Below are 24518 nucleotides of genomic sequence, written 5' to 3' on the forward strand. Positions count from 1 at the left end.
TATCTGGCACTAAAAATACCGCTGCTACTGAAGAGTCGATCACAGTCATGTAATTGTATGCAACCATTTAAGTTTCAGCCATGATTAAGCAATCACAAGTCAAATTCAGTCTCTATAATCAAAAGGTATCTAAGAATAGGACTGGCATCGACAAGTCCTGTCATCTTCCACTGTGGTTCACAACCAGAAAGTCTCAGTGATGAGTCAGCAATGTGACAGATCTGGGAGAGGATTGCTTGAGTCTATAGCAGATATTTGGAAAAACAAATGGCACCCAGTGAAGTCAAGACCGTTTGATTTAGATTTATCTTTCAAGGGAAATCTTGCAAGTGTCTTCTTTGAGGCTCCTCAGTGGGCTGGCAAAGATACATCAAGCACATTTCAAGTGGACTGAAGATCTGGAAGACATTTTTCAAAGCGATTTATTTATTTTTTTCCTTGGTCTGCAATGTAATGCCACCTGAATGTAATGTCACCTGTGTCTCTGTAGATACATGTGAACAGCTGGAGGCATATATCTCGTGTTCAGTGCACGTTCACTGTCACAATATGCTATGAGTTTACCTCCTTCATGTCCATCTAGCAATCTACAACTCTTAAAATGAGTATTACAGCTCAGTTGGCACAAAAGGGACACGGAAACTCACTGACCTCAAATCACAGTCCTTTATTAAAGCAGCTCAGTGTTTATCCACTTCAAGTCAAGAGAGGCGGCAACCGGAGTTGTCATTTTATAGAGTGATGGAAACGGCTTCATATTCCATCAATGTTTCAGTCCTGGTGAGTGTAAAAGGACATCCCCCGGCCCCCGTTCCTCCTCTCCGAAACACACCAGGGTCGTCTTGTTATGTTCTTTGATTTTACAGTTCCAAGAATATGCTGGCCAAGAATAATTGTAACCAGCTGAGTTATGAACCCCTCTGATCTGGTCTCGCCAGTCAGCCAGCCAGCCACACAGGCAGTCAGTCACTCATTCAGTCAGCCGGCCTTTTCTCATTCTTAACGAGAGCTTCTGTTAATGTCAATCAATAATGCAGCGCTTAATGGATCAAAGCGCCTCAAAGGAATTGGCATTATCTCTGTTTAAAGTCGGAGTGAAAGAGAATTGATTCTTTTGTTCTCTTTGTCATTAGCTCACCGATCATTTTATACCTATGAATGAATTAATCAGGTGGCCTACTGGCAAGTTAATAGCTTCCCCCCAATGACAGCTGGGAATTAGCCGAGTGGATTGTTAAACCAATTGCTTAAGTAGGTTTGCCATGACAACAGTTTTCTTACAAGAGGTGAATGGTTCAAGAGGTTAAACTGGACGGTTACCATGCTAACCTTTAACATCCCTTTGCTAGGCCAGAGCCTTCAAGCCAAGGACATAGGACCGTTCCAGCATATGATCACATTAGAAATAAGCTTTTATGTTCCATTGCAGTCGATTCACTCGGTACAACACACATTGTATGGGACGTAACAGTGGCTCACTCTGCACTTTCTGCTGGGTCAGGGTTGCATTAGACCTCAGTGGGTCAGTTCGTACCTGCTCTGCAAGGCATGAATATATGTCCCATACAATGCATACTGTACCGAGGGAATCGTCTGAAAGGGAACGTAAGGTTATGCCTATAACCACTGTTCCCTGAGGGAGAGGAACGAGGTATAACACTACTATGTACCGCTTCACCAGATGAGCTCAGTGAAGAGCGCTGTTGTGAACTGAAGGATGATGCTGGTGATGGTACTATATAGGAGGTGGGGTATGGCCTCCATATGTCACCACGCATCATCTGCCCTACAGGTGTGAATAATGGTACAAGAGGGCGTTACGTCCCATACAATGTGTGTTGTACCTCGTACCTCTCCTTCAGGGAACAGTGGTTATATGCATAACCTTACGTTTCCTTGTACTGTCCCTAACTTTTATCAGGTTATCCAAGATGGACTACTCCATGTAATTATCTCAGATGGTGTATGTTACATATGTTGCAAATCAGTTCACTCGGTCAATAAATTAAACACTGTTCACTGTTAAAACTGTAATGGTGAGACACTGTAAATAATTGCCCTATTTGGATTTCACACCAGCCTACATTGCTCTTGCCAGCCACAAAGGTAAACTCTTGGTTGCCTGTCTCCTCTCTTTCACATTGTCCCCAGTGCACAACACAAACACATACCACCCTGCTCCCTGAATGTCAAAGAGCCTAATTATCAAAATGGAAGACATCTTGTACTGCAATTTGAGGCTAATGTTGACCAGCATAAACATTAACAAATGCCAGGGCGAGCATAGCCCTTATATGTGCCGCTCATGTGGAGAGATCTTCACACCAAATTACTTTCCTTATTGGCAAATGTACATACATGGTAGAACGTAACACAAATCATCAGAGTCTCTGGTCAATTCGGCATATAAATGATCCACAAAGCAGCACTTTACTTCAATAAATCTCAACTTGTGGAATTGGTTCACACTGCTTGCTACAGCACACCAAGGTGATTTTAGTCTAAGAAGATTGTGGGAATAATAGACAACCCAATTCTAAATGTTGAGAATTGTCAAAATAAAGTGGCACTTGTACCAGGTATAGGCTTTGTCCATAAGCATGGCAACATTAGATTGCTAATGGAGTTTGTCATGACGTGATGACGATGATGCAGGTTGCAGACAAAGCTTGTTGGTCAGAGTGAGAGCCTCATCCTTCCCTCTAATTGTGCCATCCACTACCTATATTTTTAGCTTTGGGTAACAAATGTTCACTGTTGGAACTTCAGCACCCATCGGGGCATGGTGATTTTTGGCTAGCAACAAGCAGCTGGCAGGCTGGTATCTGACAAACTATGGGGCACATCATTAACTATGCATACTGTAGACCAATTCATTCAAATCTGAGTATATGTGAAATCGGTTACACCAGGAAGTACCTGGCTAGATCGTTGTTTAATGCCTGGGATATTGTAAGATATGTAATTCAAATTACCTTTGGCTATTCATAGGATCTCCTTCAGTCTGAGCAGTTTCCAGCATAAGTTTTGACATGCCCTCCTTGTTACTTGCAGGCAACAACTTTGATAACTGACAGCAAGTTCCCATATAAGAAGCACCGGATTTGAAGCACTCAGTTGGAGGCAATAGCCTAGAGCATATAGAAGCAGGCTTGTAACCAGAGGGTTGCTGGTTTAGCTTGCCGGCTGAGAAAATGTGGGTGGCAAAAGTGAATGATTAGTGCTCTCTGTTCCTTCAACCACTGCCGAGGTGCCCTAGAACAAGGCACTTAACCCCCAACTGCTCCAGTAGAGCTGCTCAGTGGCGAGCAGTAGAAGACTGTGGTTGTACTGGCCAGCTCCCAGGTGTGAATGTGTGGAACTGTATGAATTTTAAGCAGGGCAGCCGCCATTCACTTAAGCAAGAAATCACGTTTTGAAATATATGAACTAAGTGGCCAAATCCAAAATTGTAACAACAAAGAACGCCAAGATTTTCCTTTGTTAAATCCGGACTCAGAGTATTGATTTACTGTTATTTATTTCTCTCATCTCTCTTCTGCCATCCTAGACCCGATAAAGACGGCCCAGGGCTCCCTCTCCCTCAAGGCCTACAGGCTTACCCCGAAACTCATGGAGATCTGCAAGGAGAAAGATTTCACACCTGAGGGGTGAGTCACAAAGAACACACACACATGCAGACACTATATGGATGAGATTCACACAGAGATGCAGATGCCCACAAACAAATCCTATATGTATATATGTATGTATATATATATATATATATATATATATATATATATATTTATGTATGCACACACACACACGCCAATGCTGGTATACATGCATAAACGTTGATTTTGCTTATTCAATGGATGCAAATGTAGGCTTGTGCATCCACAGGGGAGGCATTTAGTGGCTGTTGGAGATGGATGCTGATGATGATGATTTATCAGTTCGCCCTTGCCCGTCAAATAAACAAATGTACCATGTTTACGCTTTTTATGACCCCAAGGCTTATCGTAATTGCTTTTAAATTGCAGCTAAAAATGAACGTAATGAGGGGGCATTTTCCAGGCAGTTCGGAATAGTCCAAATGCACGCACTCGGACATGTACAAACACGCGTCCATGAGGACACACACACAGTCAAATGCAAGTACAACTAAATAAAGCGGTCCCCGTGTTATCAAATTGCTGTCCGTTCAGAACATCAGATATCCAATTTTAACTGCACTAAAAGCCAGTGTATTTGCAGGGAGAGGGAACCGTTTGCCTGCATCCTTTCATTTCTTTCCCTCCCAGTTCACTCTCTTTCTCCACCTGTGTGTCTCTATGGCCATCCACTCTATTATTGACCCAGTGTGTTTGGCCCAGAGTCAGGATCCTTCTCATTTCTGCAGCTTTTCATTAGTTCCTATGATTTATTATAGCGCCAATCTGTAGCTATCAGTGTTTCCAATAAGCCTGTGATTGAAAGGGGGCAGCTCAGGGTAGGAGAGGACAATATCACCGCATTACACCAATCTTGTCTACATCCCATTATTTTCAGGATGGACTGGAAATCTGAATATCAATAATGATTTTTTTTTTTTCCAAAGATGCCGAACTTTAAAAGTGCTTCAAAAAAAATTTTTCCCGCTACAATGTTGAGGAAAAAGCAGCCTCTTTCATGTTGGTGTATTTGATGTTACGTAAGCTTGCATATATTGTGCACCTTTTTTGAAATGAAAGGCAGGAATAGATGAGTGCTGAATAGACCCATCCCTTTGAACTACCCTCTATGTCCGCTGGGCTATGGAGGCAGCAGTCAATAGCCTCCACTTCAGTAGACAATCTGAAGCATCAAATTAGCTGGCCTGTGGAGTCAACCTTTGGCTTCGTCCAGCGGGGCCCAACTTGGAAAGAGCATGGCATTAAGTGTGCCAATGTCCAATAGGGTTGAGCAATTTGTCCTGCCTAGAATGGGCTGTCCTCATATTGCCTCATAGATCACTTTTTATATAGCTCCGCAGGCGCTTGAAAGGTCATAATATGCAGGCAACATTTTAAAGCAATGTGGATGAATAATTTTGCCAATATGTATAACAAACAGTATTTTTTCCACTATCGATTTTCCTTATATCACACTGTTATCCACACTGATTCTGTCCCATTAGCTAATCCCTCACCCACACTGAAGGTAATGTTGCCCATTTCCATTGCCTCAAAAAGTCGCCTCTGTTGGGGCGTCCTGGTGGCTCAGTTGGCTAAGTCGCATACCGCAACGTTTGAATCCGTCCCGGGACGTTTGTCACTCATCATCCCCCTCTCTTTCTCCCTCCCAGTCTTTCCTCTCTCTCTCTGCTGTGAACTGTCCAATAAAGGCAAAATGCCAAAAATAATCTTTTAAAAAGTCTCTTAAAAGTTTGCTTTAGGAGACGTTCTATTTGGAATACAAAACGACGTCCTTCAAAATGACCTAATAAGGAGCAAGTGATCAGTTTTATGCACCATTCTCTTATATCTTGTGGAAAAGCATAATATAAACGTCTTCCGTTCAGGCACGGTGCACTTGGTGGATTAATGCAATGAGTCTATCGATCCCATGACAAGCTCAACGCATCTAACAAGCCAACATTAGACCTATACAGACATTAGTTTGTAGCTCATGCACTGTGCACAAGTGACAGGCTGAACCAAGGCAGTCAATCAATGCTATTGGATTTATGTGAGACATTAAACAAACTTTGGAGTTCCATTTTGTGTTAACAGGCCCATGTCAGAGAGAGACAGCTTCTAGCTGTTCAGGAGCAAGGAGAGGTGGTTAACGATAGGCTGGTGCTTTGCACACTTATTAACAGAGCTCATAAATAAATCATTTAAGCTACTGAATTTAACATTGTCAGCTAGGGGTAGGCAATATGGGCAAAATATATCACAATATTTTCAGAAATGATCAAACTGTACAATATGCATCACAATAAATTTTAGTTTTGTTTTTCTAAGGCTAAGTTGAAATTGACTGATAACTACAACTCAAATAGTAACAGTACAGTTCTCTATTTGCAGCCTTTAGTGTATTAAGTACACTGTAAGTATTATGTCATGTATATTATATTATGTCATTTAGCAGACAGACCGTATCGTCGTCATCAGCTAAGCCTTCAATAGGAATAAGTAGCATTAAGTATATGCCAACAAGAAATAAAATGTTGAAAAATGTTAAACATGTAAAATAATAATTTAACAAAGACTGTTTGGATTAGTCAGAGTTGACCAGCCATTAGAGGGCTGTCATAAAAAAAAAAAATCAACACCACGCTCTCTTGCGCATGTTTTGTACACATCCTCCAGTAGCTGCTTTTGGTAGCAAAGCCACACAAGGGATCATCAAGTTTAAAGTCATCAAGTTCAAATTCTGCTGGTAGTAGCTTTAAACATTGAAAAAAAGAAATGACGAACAATACCATGAAATAATAAAATACTATCAAATTACCTCTTCGTTGGGTTGTTCATGTGCGCCGAACTCGTAATTATATTTCCGACAGCACTTGGAGGCATAGGTTGGTCCCTTTAGCTGTTCTCAACAATGCACTTCAACGAGATGTTAAACCCTGCAATTTTAAGCTTTCAGGTTAATAGGAAAGTTAGGCCGTGACTTGGGTGAAAAGGTTTGTGAAGGCAGTGAATGTAAACGGGTATGGTGAAAGTCATGAATGGAAATTATTGTAGTCTACTGTAATAGCTCATGATGTCCATGACCTCCCTGTGAAGGCAAATTTTTAACTTCAATTAAAGATCACCATATGATAATCCCCTAGTGTCCACCATGGCTGCAGGCTTAATTCTCACCTGACCCTACTTGTCTTGAATGTAAACCAAATGTTATATTGTGGATGTAATGTATTGTGTGTGTTTGGAATATACATTTTTTTCTTTAGCAACATAACCTTTCATCTTGTAAAACATTTAATTCCACTAAACAACAATAACCAACACCAAAGACTACATTTGACTAATACTTTCATTTAACTAAACATGATACAGGAATATATCTGGGAAAACTTATCCTTTTTTCTCCTGCCTTTCTTTCTCCACCCTCCCTTTCTCTCTCCTGTCTTTTTCTCCTTACTCTCTAGCTTGAAGAAGGCCAACATTGGCTTTGAGCATATGTTCGAGGAGGTGCCCATTGTGATCAAGAACTCCCACCTCATCAGTGTACTGATGTGGGAGCTGGAGGAGAAGTCCACAGTCGCCGACAAGCACGAACTGCTCAACCTCTCCAGCAGGTCAGATGAGTTTACAAACTCAGATATAAGAATGTGAAGGTACCATCTGTACCTATGACCCACCTTTTAAAAACATTTCTCACGGTCCTAGATTCAAATCCCAGTGGTTCAGTGTTTCACTAGCCAGAAGCTAATTTGTTCCGATCTTAACCTGAATAAGGAAATACACGTGTAAAGGCCTGTGTAAGATCATAATGGGTGTAAGCACAACTCAGGTAAAACATCTTTCTGCTCAATGTAGCGGTGTGTTTGCTCACAAATATGCCAACATGGCAACACTCACGTCACGTGCTGCACAAGTACATTACAGCGTCTTCTGTTTGCAGATAACACTGAAAATAATACCACTAGCATCATGATGTTGTGTAAGTGCATCAATGTGATCTGACATAAAACAAGTGACACAATGTTGTCCGTTGGCAGGCCTCGTTGTGTCCCATCCATCTTTGTGTAAGCTAACCCAACATTCAAATGATTGTGAACATACCCATTGAAGAATTCTATAATTTCTTACAAGCTCTTAGCAGTGTTGAAGTGCCAAGGCAGATTTTTTTCCCCCACTATGTGAAAACTACCTGGAAAAAAAGCAGCAGACTTTAAAGCTGTCATGGTATCTCTTTAAACCTACAGGCTGGTCTCACAGACATGGATTAAAGCTAGTTCTAAATTAAAATTGATTTGACATTAGGGAACTCTTAGGCATGAATCCATGTCTTCTAAACTGTTCCTAAGTGTACCACATTGGGGAATGAAAAAGTGGTCTATTGATGTATTCGGTCTTGTGTTTACACACCATACACGGTTCCGATAGTATTAACAAATAATCCTTCAAACTTTTTTAACCTGCTAGGAGCACTAGATGGGTGAGGTTTACAGTAACAGGACATTTTAATATTGTTTAATTTGCCAGACTTTGAAATTATTCTTTCATTGTGTTGTCCTACGTGGCAAACACTACCCATCTGGCACCTTAGTAGGATAAAACGAACCCTAAAAAGCATTTTTGAAATGGCTCAGATCTGTTAACCACACTGAGATGGCAACCCACACAGATTCCAGTTCCTTGCCATGTTTGGCCACTTATCTGATGACATGAGGTTATTCAGTGTACCTAGATGTAAACTTAGGTACAGTAAATGTCACATCTAAAGGTCAAGGCATATTATGCCAGAAATGCTTCCAAAAACAGGACCTGCCACCAAACTTTGTGGTTCCATCATGAATAATTACAGTATCAACACAAATGTCACCCCACCATATCATCCCACAGTCTAGCTCTCTGGGTCTCGCATTCAGATCTCAGAGGCTCTCAGCATCGGTCTCAGGAGAATTTATCAGCAATCATTTATGGAGATAAACCACTGTGAGTGGAGCAACAGCTGTGAAGCTGCTAATCAAAAAGCTTCCCAGGGGCAGGTGTGAGTAATTAGTACTATACCGACTCAATGTGCTGATATACACACTGTTGGTGTGCAAAACACACTATACACACACACACACTATGCACTGCTGAGGACCACATCAGAAGCTGTTGTGATTTTGCTAGTCGCTGTCCTGTAAAACAAGCAAACCACGAACCAAATGAAGCGTCCTATGTGCAAAGCTATCTAGGATGCATGCGCCCTGCCATCCAACCTTGGCACCAGCCCAATCATTTGTTATGAATTGTCAAATTGACCCAAGGCCAATACCCCACTTGCCCTTGCTGCATTTTGTTCCATTTTCCAAATGACTACTGTGAAGTTGAAGCATAAGCATAGTTTTTGATGTGACCCAAAGTGGGGCAAAAAAAGCCTGGCCCTCCCTATAGGTTTCCCTGCATGACTGCCGATGAGATGTCTGGCAAGATGAAATTGTTTCCTGAAGTTGTCAGATTGTTGCACAGCTCTGCCCTTGTATTGGATTGTAGCGTCCGTCTCTCTACATCTCCCTCTGACAACCCCACCCTTTTCTCCTCATCTCCACTCCTCCCAAAAAAAGAAAAGATAATGGGTTTTATTTAATGTTTTTCCTTTTGTCTCATTTTCCAATCTGCAGCCACATTTGTCAATGTCATCCATGTCTAAGGCTGAGTGAATGCAGTTCCACTCCAGAAAACAGGGTTGTTCTTACCATAGATGATGATGTTGATCGTGGTGATGGATTGCATGAATGGAAATTCATTTATGTAGCTTTCTCCCAAGAACCTTGAAGTGCCTCTTTATTTGTAATGTTACAAAATAGCCTGTATTTATGTCGGCCACAAAGTACACCTATGAAGAAATTTGTCCACTGTGGAGTGGCTCACATGCTCACACTGCAGTTTCCCACAGGTTGACAATTTACTGTGGCGGTGGCTGTTCAGGATTAATTACTTGTCCTTACCTGCAGTGAGAGCAGTGTGTCCAGTGGAGTCCAACTGGTGATCAGGGGCAATATAAACTGCACTCATGTTAGCTTTCTATCTGAGTGTTGAGCAGTGTTATAAATCTGCAATTAAAAAATATCAAGCTACTGTTTACAAATCCCGTTACGAACACATGCCAGTTTGGAGCAAATTGTGTTTCACTTTAGTTTTCACAACCGGTGGCTCTGTTGGAGTGACTACAATGCTGCTGGTCTGTTCACCACCAAATGTCAAACATGGCGTGATGTGCCGATATTGTGGCGGTGCGCCACAGATGAGCCTGTGAATGGGAAACACTGCACTGTATAGTATCCATTTCATCTCCAAAGGCCGATTGTTTTATACTGCCTACTTATTCTTTCTTCTACAGTGTGAAACAGCCAGTCCATTACCTGCAGCCTGATCAGCATAATTGCCCCTCTCAATAGAGATGTAGCACAGTGGAATGATGCAATTACACTGCAGGTTTTTCCTGTACAGGAACATGCCATTGATGTGGACTCAGTAAGGAAGCATGGGAGTGAGCAGTAGGGGAAAGCGGATAAGAATTGTGAGATGCTATGAGTGTTGCAAAGGAAGAAAGAGTGAGAGGCGAGAGGGAGGTTGAGAGAAAGAGAAATGGAGTAAGGGCCATAAAGGGAGGTGGTGACAGAAATGTAAAGTGAGAGCTATGACCCTTGGCGGAGAGAGACATGATCCAGTGAGATGATGGGAGCCCCGCAGTTTCTTAGAGAAAAGGTTCTTTTGCTCACCACCTTCTCATTCTGGGACCTGCTCAATTGATGGTAATGTATGGTTATTGTCACGGTCAAGGTCTGATGTAGCCTGTTATTCAGCCCTTACAGTATATCCCATTAGCAAGTGAGCTGTCCTCACTCTCAACCCCATGTGCTGTATGCCTTTTGTGGTTGATACAATGGGGTGAAAAGGCTATTATACATCTCAATTGATTTTTTTTCTTAAAAGGAGAATTGGCAGACTACCCTCCCTGTAATAGTTTTTTTTTTCTCCCAATCGAATAATGAAGGAGGGCAGGAAGAGAGGAGAGAGGAATGTGACTAAATAAATAGTATGGGCCAAGCATCCTAGCCCACACCACCCTCAGCACATCATGACAATTGTTCTCTTATGCCCAATGGCAAGAGCGCTACTGTTTTAATAAATTGACATTTGTAAAAGCATGCCATATTTTTAACTTTATGAACAGGAACTACTGTTGGTAGAGATATTTAAACTAATGCATTAAAATAGGGTTTGCTAAACTGATAAACAATTTTTGGGTGATATTCAAATGTGATATTGTCTTTTGTGTGTGTGTTTGTGTGTGTATAGTGAGTAAGCTGTCAACCATACAGTCCAGGCAACTAAAGCTAATAGGAATGTAGGAAAAAAGCTTCAGGATGGCAAATTGATCCCTTCAGTCATCTTCTTAGGCCTATGCGTTTAGCAGCAAGCTCCTTCGTCATGTAGTGTTGAGATATTGTCTCTCTAGCTAATACCCTGGTTCATTAAAGTGTATTATTCCTCTGCAGAAGCAGGCCAGCAGCCCGTCCCAGGCCATCATTTAAAAAAGGCTGCATCATACTAAAACACTCAGTGTAAGCATGGAAGTCACTGTAGCGTTGCTTCCTTGGCAGCTGTATCAAACAACACTTGATCCCCTCTGAACTAATTTCACTTTACTGAATGTCAGCCCATTTCTGCCTGTAGATCAATACAATTCCAGAGTTTGTCCTCTATTGTCCTGTGTGAATATGAACAACCAGGCCCGAGCACAGATGTATCATATAGGCTGCACTTGAACCTGGGCTTAAAACAGAATCTGTGATGATAGGAAATCCCTCGATGGACTTTGATTTCTAATTCAGGATTGATCGGGAGACTCGCTGACCTTTGTGAATAATTTAACCCTTTACTGTGGCCAGACGCTGTGTAGTGTAAAATGCATTATTCAGCACGCATTTCCTTTCCCACCATGTCAAAACGGAAACCTCTTGTTTTCATGATGGAAAATAGCACTCAGTGTGTTGTTATGAGAAGTGCTGTTTACTTAAAGAATATTCAGGCCCTACTTTTCATAAAGCTGATATTTGTTCATTTTCCTCCTCCCATCTAAGTTCACCTTTGCCAGATCTGAGTCATGCACAGTGGCATGGTTCTTTTAGATCCTTCCTCAAGGTCTGATATGTATTGACATTGCATTTTATGGTGGTCTTGTCGTTCACTCTCCCTTACCCGCCTAATAATGTCTGTACTCCCAGCCTCCCATTCACAGATCTGAAACCACCCGCGGTGGTATGGTCTTCCTAGATCCTTCCTCGCTGTTAACACCCAGCCAGTGCAATCAGGGAGGTGGGTGAGGATACCTGGAAAGTGCCCACTAGTTGTTAATATTGATGCCTATTTCAGAACATTCACCGTTTTGTTGAATAATGCATTTGGGCATGCTTTCATACTGCATAATTAGTAAAAATTGCATGGAAATCACAATAAGTGCTTAGTGCAATATCTATATAGCAAGTATTTCCTCATAGGTGGATTGAAGATTTACCTTAAAATTCCATTGCATGTAAGCAGAACAGCTTGCAATCACGCAATCATTTCCTTTTTCAATGCAAATACAATATATTGCCAATTTCACCATGTCCTTCTCTTTTATCGTGAATGACATTGGAGCCACTTATTTAATGAAACGTACATGCCAGGAGGGATCCACTTCTGAGTCATTTATGGATGAAATGATTTCCTGCATACATTACAAATGCTTTCCACACAAATTTGCTAGCATATTGCTTGATGAATGAGACCCAATTTCTTTTTAATCGGCTACCATCAGTTTGTGAGAATCAAGTGTGACACAGCTGGGGAGACACAGGAGGAAGGTGTTGTGGTGGGATTTGGTCCTAGGCCTAGAGGTGTAGTTCCACAGAAGAGATGAAGGTCCTAAGTCCTGCACCATTATTGGCAGGCTGTATTTCTCTTTGGATTTTGTAGAGGCTTATGTGGATTTTGGTGATGGGTTTCAATCTTCCTAGTGGAAGATTGAAAACTGACCACACAACAGTCCTCGCAGGTATAAATGATGGTATTGGAAACAATTTTTAATTAATTTAATTTCAAATTGTGGAAAAGACTATTAGAACTGACTAAGAAGCCATACGCAAAGAAAAGAAGTAAAAAAAAATTACATGAAACTTTCGCTTTAAAATGTCCTTATGTGCTTCAGCAAAAAGTTCAGGTTAGCTACCCCACAGTTAAATATGCAGGGAAAATCGTACCTGGGCACAGATGTGATGTTGATGTAAATGGTACCATTAGAAGTGCTATGTCTGTGTCCACATGCCTAGGTACCTATTCTGTACCACTGTATGCAGGTGTGTGTGTGTGTGTGTGTCAGGGCTGGGGACAGTACGGCTCTGCATTTAAGTGTTAGGTGGATTATTTGATCAGTCGCATTCAACACACGCCCTATGCAGGTGCCAGACAGTAATATTGATGGGGGTGTTAATCAGTGAGTGAAGTATGTGAAGATAGCGTGATACATCAGGAAGTGTTCATCAGTAGTGTGTTCATACATGTATGTACATGCGTGTGGTCATATCAGCCAGCTCAGTGTGAGTGCTTGTGGGCCTTTACATAAACGTGAGTCTGCATGTAAGATGTGATGAGAATATCAATAGTTGATGTGAGGTTGATGGCAGCTGGGAGCCCAGCTGAGATTACCATGTTCAGTGACTACAGGGTGTGTGTGTGTGTGTGTGTGTTTGCATATGTTTGTGTGCTTCTTTTTATACGCATGCTGGTATGAATACACTTGAGTGCTGTTGTGCTCCTTGTGTTTATCCTGGTGTATGCCCTTACACTTGTTTGGATATGTATGTATGTAAGCTCTATCCATTTACTTACATTTTTGCCATTTAGCTGATACTTTTAAACACAGTGACTAACAAAGGGAGTGCAACAGTGCACCGATCTTAAAGAGTCAGAATCATTGTTTCCTGGCAGCAGGGTTAGGAATTGATCGGATTTGATCAATGTCAATTCCCTAATGATTCCATAATGATGTGATTCCTCAACCATTCCCTAATCAGTTCCTTTCTTATATATATTACCTTCATAGCACCCCATCAGTACTACATCTGTAACTGAATTGCTTGAAACAAATTTAAAAATATTTACTGTTCACATAAAAAACTTGACTCCAAAATTGTATACACATCACCTGTAAAGTGGCTAAGAGGTTGTTCTCCTCACAGCAGACAACTGAAGATTGGAGAGGGACACAATTCAATATAATTAAAAATTGGGGTGGGGGGTGGTAGGCAATCGATAACGGGAATCAATAAGGCGAATGTGTTTCGATCCGATTGGTTCTGGAAAAATTGGAACCAGTTTGTCAATGGCAAACCGGGCCTCGGTTCCCAAACCTACCTGGCAGTAGAAAAATATTCCTGATTGGGAGCTGAGGAGAGTGGTAGGAAAGTTGTTGTTTTTTTCTTCTTTTTTTTCCCTAAACAACAGCCTTTAAGATTGTAGAGTCGATAGATATGGAGGATGGGTGTATTTTTTGACGAGATGTTTCAGCTTGCAACAGATGATGGGGTGTGACTGCTGTTCACACACACACACACACCCCTACACCCCACACTCACACACATGCACAGACAACAATAACAATATTTACAGTGCTGGCAGCCCTCACAGATATAATTGTCACTTAAATACAAACAGTCAGTCCCTCTTCTTCCACTCTACATATTACATTGTGCAGCCTCCAAACATTCATAAATTAGATAATATAAGTCCTTAGACCAAAATACAAGAGGGACAAGAGTTGAAGAAGAGCAGCTCAAGTCTTGGTCAAGGTCGAACTAAAGGTGGTGGGCAGACATCCCGTTGGAAATGGGACCCATGGGAGAGAGAAGAGAAAGACCGTGAGAGCCGAGTGTTGTCAGCATGGCAATGGTGGGAAAAGATGTAGGATGTGATAACAGAGCCAAGTGATGTAGTGTGGAGAAGAGAGGAGGGTCCCCGGGTCTGAGCCCTGCGGATCCCCGGGGGAGAGGTTACATGACAGTAGCTTTCCAAAGAATGACAGTCGCTTTCCATAAGAATGATTAACCAGTGTGGCAAGGAGCATCTTATGGGTCAGTCCCAGGATAGTGGGCTAACTTGAAGCCAGACCGGTTGCGTGAGGTGTTTAGTAGTAAGGCTTAGGGGTTAGAGAGTGAATGTATGTCAGTACTGCTCACAAGTGCTGTATAGGAGTACATATATTTGTGAGTGACATGCTGCCTTTTTTCCCCAGTAACCACCTTGAGAAGAGCCTGCAGCTGCTGATGGACAGAGTGGATGACATGAGCCAAGACATTGTCAAATATAACACCTACAGCCGCAACCTGAGCAAGCAACAGCAGCAGAAACACCAGGTAACTTGCTTACACACGCGCGCACACACACACACACACACACACACCGAATCTTTCATGCACAGATGCACACACACACCACCTACAGCCAGACTCGGAGCAAGCAGCAGCAGAAACATCAGGTTACCAGCACGCACATAGCGGAGGGAGGGAGAGAGAGGGAAGGGGGGGCACACACACACACACACACACACACACACACAGACACAGATTCACGCACAGATGCACCTACAGCCACAATCTCAAAGAAACAGCAGGTATCTCTCTCTCAACCATGGACTACAGCTGTAACCACAGCAAGCAGCAGAAACACCAGGTAGCACACACACATGGAAGCATGGTCATACACACACGTGCCAAGCAAGCATCAATGGTAAACAGACCATTTCACTAACATACGCACACAGTGATGCGCATGAACATAGTCACATAGACCAATACTCAATAAATAGCAGCTGTAAAAACACAAGGTGCCACCGCAGGGGCAGAAAGGGTGTGTGTCTTCGAAGCCAAGTTTCGGTGGAGCGGGAAATGTTCCAGTAGTGGCTAGACCCAACACACACTAATGAAAATCGAATGCCAATCAAAGTTTATATTATTGAGTCAGTCACCTTTTCATGCTGTTTTTACCTTGTTACATTATTTTTTAATGGCAGAGCTGACTATACACTCTAGACTCAGACACCTAAAACACCGCAAATGTGTCACCTGTAGAACGCCCAAGTAGAGCTAAAAGGATCGAACAACACAAGCTGCATTTACCTCTAATGTATATTTATGCGCCGCGGGAACACCACCGCCTACATCGACGCCTTCAGCAACCAGGGGCAGTAACAATATCAGGCCGCGCGCGCGCAGACGCGGGCTTTAAAACTCATTTCTGTTGATTTTTGAGCGGATAATGATGAGATAAAAATGACAAATGTTAAACTCTTCAAATATCCGTCACGGCGTTATCAGCCCGATTCATCCCTCACCTCACCGGAGCCGCCGACGTCATGCCCATCGCAGATCGGCATCGGTTCAATTTCAGACGTGCTCCTCCCTGCATCTGCTTATTTTCCCTATCAAAGAACTTGTCATTTTCTTCACTTTGAGGGCTTGTTCTTTGATATACAGAGTTGCAAATTTAGCCTCATTTGAAGTGGGACAGGCTAGGTTAAATGCCGTGCATTTTGTTCAGACTGTCTTCAGATACTGTCGAGGCACCCGGCGAGAGCAGAAACATAAATGATGGATGCCAGGCCCCTATCAATAAACAGTAAATTTTCATTTTAACGATTAGGCAAAACTCCCCTGATTCGTTCTTTTCCAGTACCTTGAGACGCACCGCTTGAAGCTCAAATTTCAGTCGATAGCAGCTGCAAAAGCACCTTGCAAAACATACACACATGCGCAGAGACTCAGGCACACACACCACCTACAAGCACAAAGTCAGCCAGAAGCACCGAAAAGACCAGAACAGACACACACACACAGATGCACAGAGACTCAGACACACACCATCTGCAGCTGCAACCTCGGCCAGAAGCAGCACAAACATCAGGTAATGTGCAAAACACAAGCTCACACACTTGTACACACAAATTCCTCAGGAAAATGGAAGCACAGAGGAACAAGGTGACTCACCGGTGTGCTCCGCACGCGCACATGTACACACACACACACACACACACACACACACACACACACTTAACACCCACCTGCAAACGCCGACATCATTCTCTCATTATTCTCTCTTAGTTGAAGTGAGAAAATATCTGACGTATTAATGTCGATCTGGGTTGAGTCATCATCATCTCGGCTGACAGCGGATGAAACCACGACCGCGTTCATACACATTAGGCGAACTTGCAACGAGCACACAGGCAAACGCACACACATCCGTAGCCACAGGTTGGTTTGCTCCAAACACACACGCATGCACAACCACAGACACACACACATGTACATACACACACATCCCGAGGCCAATCACATACACTCCGACCATTATGATCCATCATACTCCACCACCGACCTTCTCATCATCACAGCCCCCAAGCAGCCCGGCCTTAACCCTGCAACACACACACACACATACACAATATCTCACACAATATCACACATAGACAGCCCCCTATTATGGTGTCTACTTTGTTCATGTTCCATGCAATTCTGCACTGTTAACAAACACTATACACACACAGAGAAAAGAGAGTGAGCCTCTATTACAGCCTGCAGACGTCTTGTGCTCCATACAATCTTCCAATATTGACCCAACTGCTTCCTGGACAAATGGAACCTTGTTAATCATCATAGAAAGACCCAAAAAGGCGCGGTGTCCAGAGGGCTGCATTTTTCATTTATAGCTCTCTGAATTTGGTAAATAGCAGGTGCCCAGGCGCACTCTGTGGTCAAATGAGTCTTTGTACCAGGAATTGTAAATCTTATTCCCTTTGATTTATTCTTTATTTTTTTATTTTGTTTGGCAGGTAAGACATGGCAGTGGATGCGTTGTTCATTCATTTAGCCTGGCAGCAAGGCCACCTGTGTTAGGAGATAAGTTATCGTTTTGTATATTTACAGGTGGCGCCGCCAAGCCAATTATGGAGGGTGGAGCACAACTGCAGAATCATGTTTTTGTTTTTTTTCTTTTTTGATGTTTGATTGGTTGTTTGCCTCTAACATTTGCGTACAGTTACGCATTTCCATACGCAGTCGCTCTTTCAATGCTTTGGCAGGAAAACCTCCAGAGGAGTCAAAATTCATTCAAACAAATGCCGTTTTGTGTTTTTCTTTTTTCTTTTTTTTATTTTTCATTACTTAATTTTTGTCTGCTTCAGTCACCCCTACAGGTGCGTTGTGGGATGTTTAGTTGAAAGCACTCAAGTTGCTCCCACACCGTTTTTTCCTCCTCGCCCGCCGCAACCTCCCCTCACACCGGTCTGTGTCAGTCTCTCCTCCATCTTGCCAAATTAACAAGGCTTTTAGGATCTCCAGAGACCCGGCACCTCACTGATTTACCGACTGTCAGCCCTCCACAAATCACTCCATCCCTGTCAGCACTTAAAACTCTCCTCTCTCTCTCCCCCCCCCCCCTCCTCTTCACCATGTCCCTTTACATCTCTCTCTCCTTGTTACTGTTTCCTGCTCTTTCCTCTTTTGCCTGTCCTCTTCCTCTTTCTTTCCCCTTCCGCTGTCTTCTCTGTCCCCTGCTTTCTGCACCCCTCTTTCTCTCTATCCAACTATATTTCTCTCCTGGTTCTTCCTGTTCCTGTCTTTCTTCCTTCTCCCCTCATCACCCTCACTCTTTCCTCATCCTTCCCCCCCCTTTCACCTCCTCCACCCCCCCTCCACCTCTCTCATCTCCCCCCTGTATTCCCCTTGTTCTTTCGTCTCTCCTCTCTCTATATATCTTTTCCTCTTGCACCTTCCTCTCTCTGCCCCCCCTCCTCCACTCCCACCCCTCTCTCTCCATCTCTCTCTCTCTCTCTCTCTCTCTCTCTCTCCCCCTCCAGTATCTCCAGAGGCGGCAGCAGGAGAACGCCCAGCGACAGAGCAGAGGGGAGCCCCCGTTGCCCGAGGAGGACATCAACAAGATGTTCAAGCCTCCCCAGCCCCCGCCGCGCATGGACACGCTGCTTATTGCAGGTAAAAAAAAAACACACACACACACAGATCACACAAATGCATGCTCATATGTACACCCCGGCCCCCTACGTGCATAGCTCTGCTCAACACCGTCACGCTCCCAGCTTTCATCTACCCCCTTCCATTCATGTACACACACACACACACACTGGACAGCACTCATCATCCCAGGCAGACAGAACCCCCTCCCTCCAAACTCCATCAGCCGCCTCTGCTCCCCTCGCAGGAGCTCAGGTTCTGTTTTGTAATTATCTCAGCCATTATCCTGAAATTACATTAATCTAAAGTTTATTGACTCAATCTCCGAGTCGACCGCCCCCTTCCCCGCTGTTCCTCGCCGCTCGGCTCTCCCCTGCTTTTTGAGAACATTCTGATCCTTCCGTTTACCCCATTCCGCACTAATTTGATGTTTTTGTTGTGCTGCTGTTTTTTTTTTCCCTCTCCCGCCTCCGTCTGTGTCTGCTTACGTACGTATGAATCCGTGTGTGTGTGCGTGTTTGTGTGTGGGTGTATGCGCCTACCCCCAACAGGGCAAATTAACAACTACTGCCAGAATGTGAAGGAATTTACCTCGCAGAACCTTGGGAAGCTGTTCATGGCGGAGGCTCTCCAAGGCCACAACAGCTAGAGGAGAGACGGAGTGAGAGAAAGAGGGAAAGAAAGTGCGGGAAGGATGAAAAGGTAACAGAGAGGCAAGGCCCATGCAAAACCACCTGCAGAACGGCGCTGGATATTGTTTTTCTCCGATATAAAAGAGATCTTTCAGAATCATTTGATTTGTCATTTAAATAAAAGTCTTGCATCTCCACATCTTCGCCGGCTCCTTGTATGTTTTCACATAACAGCATTCAGGTTTTTGAGGGAAATTACAGCATATTGTAGACCAAGGCCTTGCACTTTTCTTGACTGTACAAAAACAATTAGCTATGTACAGAATAATAATATGCTTAAATGGTGCTTGCACACAATCAATACAAAATAATTATACAGTATTAATGGTACACATAATTAGATTTATTGCTACATGTTTTTCTTCTTGCAGTTCAAACATCAAACAGGTAGAACCAATTATGCTGAATCTGCTGAAGTGTTAGTTTGCATTGTGGCAACAATCACTTCCTTGTAAGCGCTACTGCAATAAAGTACCTGTGAAAGTTGAGTGTTAAATGAAGTGCCAGTTACCTGACTCGGCCCCCTCAGCTTCACTGCACTAAATAGGCTTTTGATTGTTTTCTTCTTTGCTGAAGTGAAATTACATTACACACCAGAATTCGCTTTTGTTCCACACCTGTAGCAATTAGCACCTGTTTGTTTTTCAGGTGTGAAAGTAAAGCCCCGAAACTGAAAAATTGCCTGAAACAAAGGCTTTTTTGTTGAATTTAAAGACAACATTTGAAGGAGGAACCACAGGTGTGTCAAATGAGAGATTGAAAGTAAACACCGTATGTCCTGGTTCAACCTTCTGCTTTGAATGGCATTGCTTACCATTATACGCAAGTGGAAAACAGGTGCAAAGCACATATTTAACACTAGAACTTCCCATATGTCACTAAAGTTGCCGAACACTCAACACAAATTTAGCAAAATTACCACCAGGGGAACCAATGGGGTATATTCAAAAAAAGGTGTTGCATAAAAATACACTGAAAAAAGTTTAAATAAAAGCCATGGTGGTGATCATTATACCTTTAAAATATACCTCTCCTACCAAAATATAACTGGAACTGAAATTAAACATAACAAATGTGAAAACTAAAACACCAAGGCTACACTGAAAACTAAACTGAAATAAAAATTGAAACTATATAAAAATCAAAACTAATGAAAAATCCAAATCTACAATAACCCTGTTCATTCTTCACACTTTGTACTTTTGCTGTACATTTGTGGATCTAAGATGTACCATAGACAAATATGTCCTACAAGATACATCAGTACAGCAGAAAGGGTGCACATACGCCTTTTTTAATGAGAAGGCGTATGATGGACATATCTTAAAATAATGCTTTCCTAAATAAGGGCTTAAAAAAGGATCAATTATCCCCCGCCCCCTATAACTCAAACATCACAGGTTCGATCCCTGCAGCAGCCAGAGTGTGTCCATCATTAGCCAGTGAAATCAAAGTGTCCTTCAGCAAGTCGAACTGGATAAGAGCGTCAACTAAATGCCACAAATGTAGCCGTAAGCTGTGGTGCTGTTGGTACCTCAGCGCCTTATTTATGTTCCAAAGGCCCCCAAGTTGACCTGCAGTCTGGAAGTAGAGCTCATTAGCTGAGCGTGTCACCGGTGACCACTCTACCCAACTTGAAGGATGGCTCTTCTTACTCCATTTAATAAAGAACCTGCCAGCGTGCGCCTCGTTGTATAATAATTACACTGCTGCGCTATCTGCTACACGCACCATTCTAATTCCTTGACCTGTTGTCAAACAGCATTATCTAATTCAGTGGGTGATATTATATAACTTGTCATCATGTAGCCAAGTTGAGTAATAACTTGTAGAGCTCCTGTATTTCATCGCCACGATGTGATTAACAGTAATTACAAGTCAGCCAAAATGATGTACGGTTATTGAAATGGCGGCGGTGTAAGCGGAAATTCTTCTTAAAACCATAACCTGCTTGCAGTACGGGCAATATTAACGCACCACAAAGGCCCTGCTTGATATTCATTAATGAAGTTATTGTCTGATGCCTTGACAAGCAGACCTGTGCTGCTGACTGATGTGTCATGTGGTGTGACGCATATCATCCCAGCAGATAATAGGTCGGCTTTTCACTAGAAGGCCATGGCTGAGTCCTTGTTGTTTGTGATTCTAAACCCGTGCTCTCGATGTGGCGATGTTGCCCTTGAGGGCCGATCGGGGCTCAGCTTCCTTGTCCCTAATCCTAAAATGTGGGAGGAATTACAAAAACTTTAAATGCCCTCAGCTGCACCACGAGCATCGCGAGAAGCCGCTCAGCCACCGCCTGCCCCTGCAGAGTTCAAACACAGCGGTTTAGCATGTATTTAAAGTGACAGCGTTTTGATTGGGGTTCGTAACTGTTAGGACTGAATCAGGTAGTCAAGACGGGACCCAAGGGCAATGGAGTCGGGCTGCGTGGGGCTCAAACAAGTGTTTTGGTTATAATGAAGACCGACTGGAGGGGTAATTGAGTTATTTGGTTTGGTACCTGCAGCTTTTGGCTCGGCTCCCTGAGATTTGCCTCTGGGTCCCGGCCAAGTCCATTTGATGTGTTTCATTCCACATTGCTCACTGCTCAGCATTTCAAAAGATACAAATGATTGCATAAAATGTTAATGGTGTTTTGTAAGGAGAGATCTAAAGATGGCTAATAACTTAAAATATCCCATCGTGAGTTTTAATATCAGGGAATCATTTTGTAAGAGAAGGTGCCAAATGATCTGCTTTTGGAATTAAACTTCATTTAAAGAGGAATTTAATATCTTGCTGATATATGTTATAGTGAGTTGTAAGTTTCATAAATTAATAAGTGCAGTTATTTTTTGTGGTATGTTGATTTGTATATGGAACACATGACCTTGGCATCCTGAGTGCATGATTTATGCAACCTGTCTGAACAACACAGACATTTCTTTGCTAAATATGTCTTTAGCAAAAACACACATTTATGTCCCTCATAGGTTCAGATATTTCACATTTTGTCCCTCGTCCCCACTCTAGGCATTGCTGTGGACTGAGCCTCAGAGAGTGTCTCTGGTTTATTGTGCCATTTGTTTTGAAATGTTAAGCCTGTTTGGAGGAAAGGGTCACACAGAGATCCACAGTAGCAGCTGCGCCGGCGATTTTCTCTACCACGCTATCCTGCTCAATTGACCGTGAGACGACTGCGAGTCGGCGAAAATGAGAACGACACCCTAAAATTTGAGACAGATTTTTTTTCACCCCCGAATGGAGGGTAGAAGCTGAGCCTGTGGCCTGCTTACGCAATACTTACAATTAAACTTTCAACCTCTCCCTCAAAAGTGATTTCATTTGTTGTCCCAATTATCTTCTAGCACTTTCTGTGATGACACTTTCTCTTCAGCATTGCAGCGATTACCCTAAACTACGTGTTTGCACGGAGCATGGGAACCGAATGAGGGCTTTAGCTGTGTAAACAGCCCGGCATTTTGCACGGCGCAATAGGAGGAAATACTTAATTAGGATTATGGGATTTGTCTCTGCACCTTCAGATTCCTGAGAAAGAGGCTGGGAGGTGTCAGAGGGATATAAGTTTGGTCTCATTTAATCAGCGAGCGAGGCCCGCGCGGCCCTGACCCGGCCGTAATTTATTACCGCTCAAACACAAACACGAGCTCTTTCACCGCGCCTGCCATCGCCCTGCCACCGGTGAGAGAGAGAATCAGCTGGCTGAATAAAATGAAACCAGTTATTTCCCTGTCAACTCAGGATACTTCTACCTTTTTCCTTTTTTTTTTTGCCCTCTCTTTTTTTTTTTTTTTTTTTTTTGCTGCCACAGATATTGCCATGGCAACTGTGGATCCTGTATGGAATAGCTATTGAGGATGTAAAGTAGCTCCCGTGGAAAAAATAATCCCCAAAACAAGAACAGGAAAGGAGGCAGATGCTGTTGTAGGAAGAGGCGTGAGTGCTAATAGAGAATATAGCTTTTATGGGGTTATGCACAAAAGTCCAAGAGCAACTAATGTGGGATTGCAGATCTTCAAATGAGGACGCTCTACCTGTCGTTGCAGCACTTGAAGGCAGCCTATACTTGTCTTATCTTTTTTTTTTTACATTCCACAGTCAATAGATCTGCACTGTGATTGGCGACTGTATAGATTGAGTGCTGTGTTCTAGTTGCACTTCTTCTCCGCCTGCCACCCAATTCGACGGCTGTCACCCTGCAGCCGCGCAAATCCCACAGGCCATTATGAGGCTGGTTTAATCCCCCACAACAACAGCAGCCGAAGCCTTTCAAGGAGGGTTTCAGAGCACGATACCCCTTCTGTCACATGCATCCGCGGGCTCCGGGCCGAGGCTACGGTGCATTGTCGTGATCCCACTCCATCACTAATGTCTTGTCTTATCCTCCCGGAGCTGCGAGCCGCTAAGACAAATGTACTGGATGTCCTCTTGTTGGAGATCAATCACACCATGCCTGTAATCTTCTACTGGGCTTTGTCTCTCTAGATTTGGCCTCGGCTGTTGCAAATAATAAATGACGTTTTCATTGACGTATTGATGTTGCACTTTGCCGCTGAATACGATCAGGATGAGTTTGTGTACGGACCCCCGACTTGTTGATTGTTTTTGCCTTTGTTTTTATTCAAGAATAGAAGTTGAGAACGTGGTCGGATATTTGCGCGCATTCGCTTCTTCAAAACTTCGCCTTCCACAAATAACAGCGCAAAGATTGACCTGCTACTTGTGCAGCTTATCCCACACAATAGGAGCAGAATGAACACTGAAGGAAGTCGTGCCTCAGACCCCAGCTGTGCACCACCAAGACAAATACACTAGCCCGTCCTCTTGTGGAGCGCCACACTTCTCGTAAGCTGTGTTTTCCTGGTACACAAAAACACAGATGTGGCCTCCAGTGTCCCAGTAATAGTGTTTGTGTAGACCAGCTGTTTTTTATTGGATACTGGAATTATCATTATGTATAATTTCAGCAGGAACCTTGAATTTCTTTTTTTGTTTTTTTATTGACCCCTGTGTAGAAAATGCCAAGCCAAGCTGAATAATTCATTATAATTAAATATCAGTTTTTCTCAGTTCCTTAAACTGTGGAGATGCGGGGTTTTTTGCAGGGTGCTGCCATGTGCCTTTGGGTGCCTCTAAACCTCCCT

At 43.0% G+C, this 24518-nt stretch overlaps 1 protein-coding gene across 1 annotated transcript in view; it reads left to right on the forward strand.

Annotated features, from left to right (window-relative positions):
• The window catches only part of LOC139931853 (eukaryotic translation initiation factor 3 subunit H), a 51374-nt gene extending 31866 nt beyond the window's left edge, over nt 1-19508 (forward strand). Inside the window, exons 4-8 of the mRNA XM_071925472.2 lie at nt 3551-3650; nt 7103-7252; nt 14947-15067; nt 18568-18700; nt 19231-19508. Coding sequence (XP_071781573.1) covers nt 3551-3650; nt 7103-7252; nt 14947-15067; nt 18568-18700; nt 19231-19328 — 602 coding nt within the window. The 3' untranslated portion in view covers nt 19329-19508. The remainder of the gene's footprint in view (nt 1-3550; nt 3651-7102; nt 7253-14946; nt 15068-18567; nt 18701-19230) is intronic.
• The last annotated feature ends 5010 nt before the right edge of the window (nt 19509-24518 follow it).

Source organism: Centroberyx gerrardi, chromosome 12 (genome assembly GCF_048128805.1).
Source record: "Centroberyx gerrardi isolate f3 chromosome 12, fCenGer3.hap1.cur.20231027, whole genome shotgun sequence".
NCBI classification, from domain to species: Eukaryota; Metazoa; Chordata; class Actinopteri; order Beryciformes; family Berycidae; genus Centroberyx; species Centroberyx gerrardi.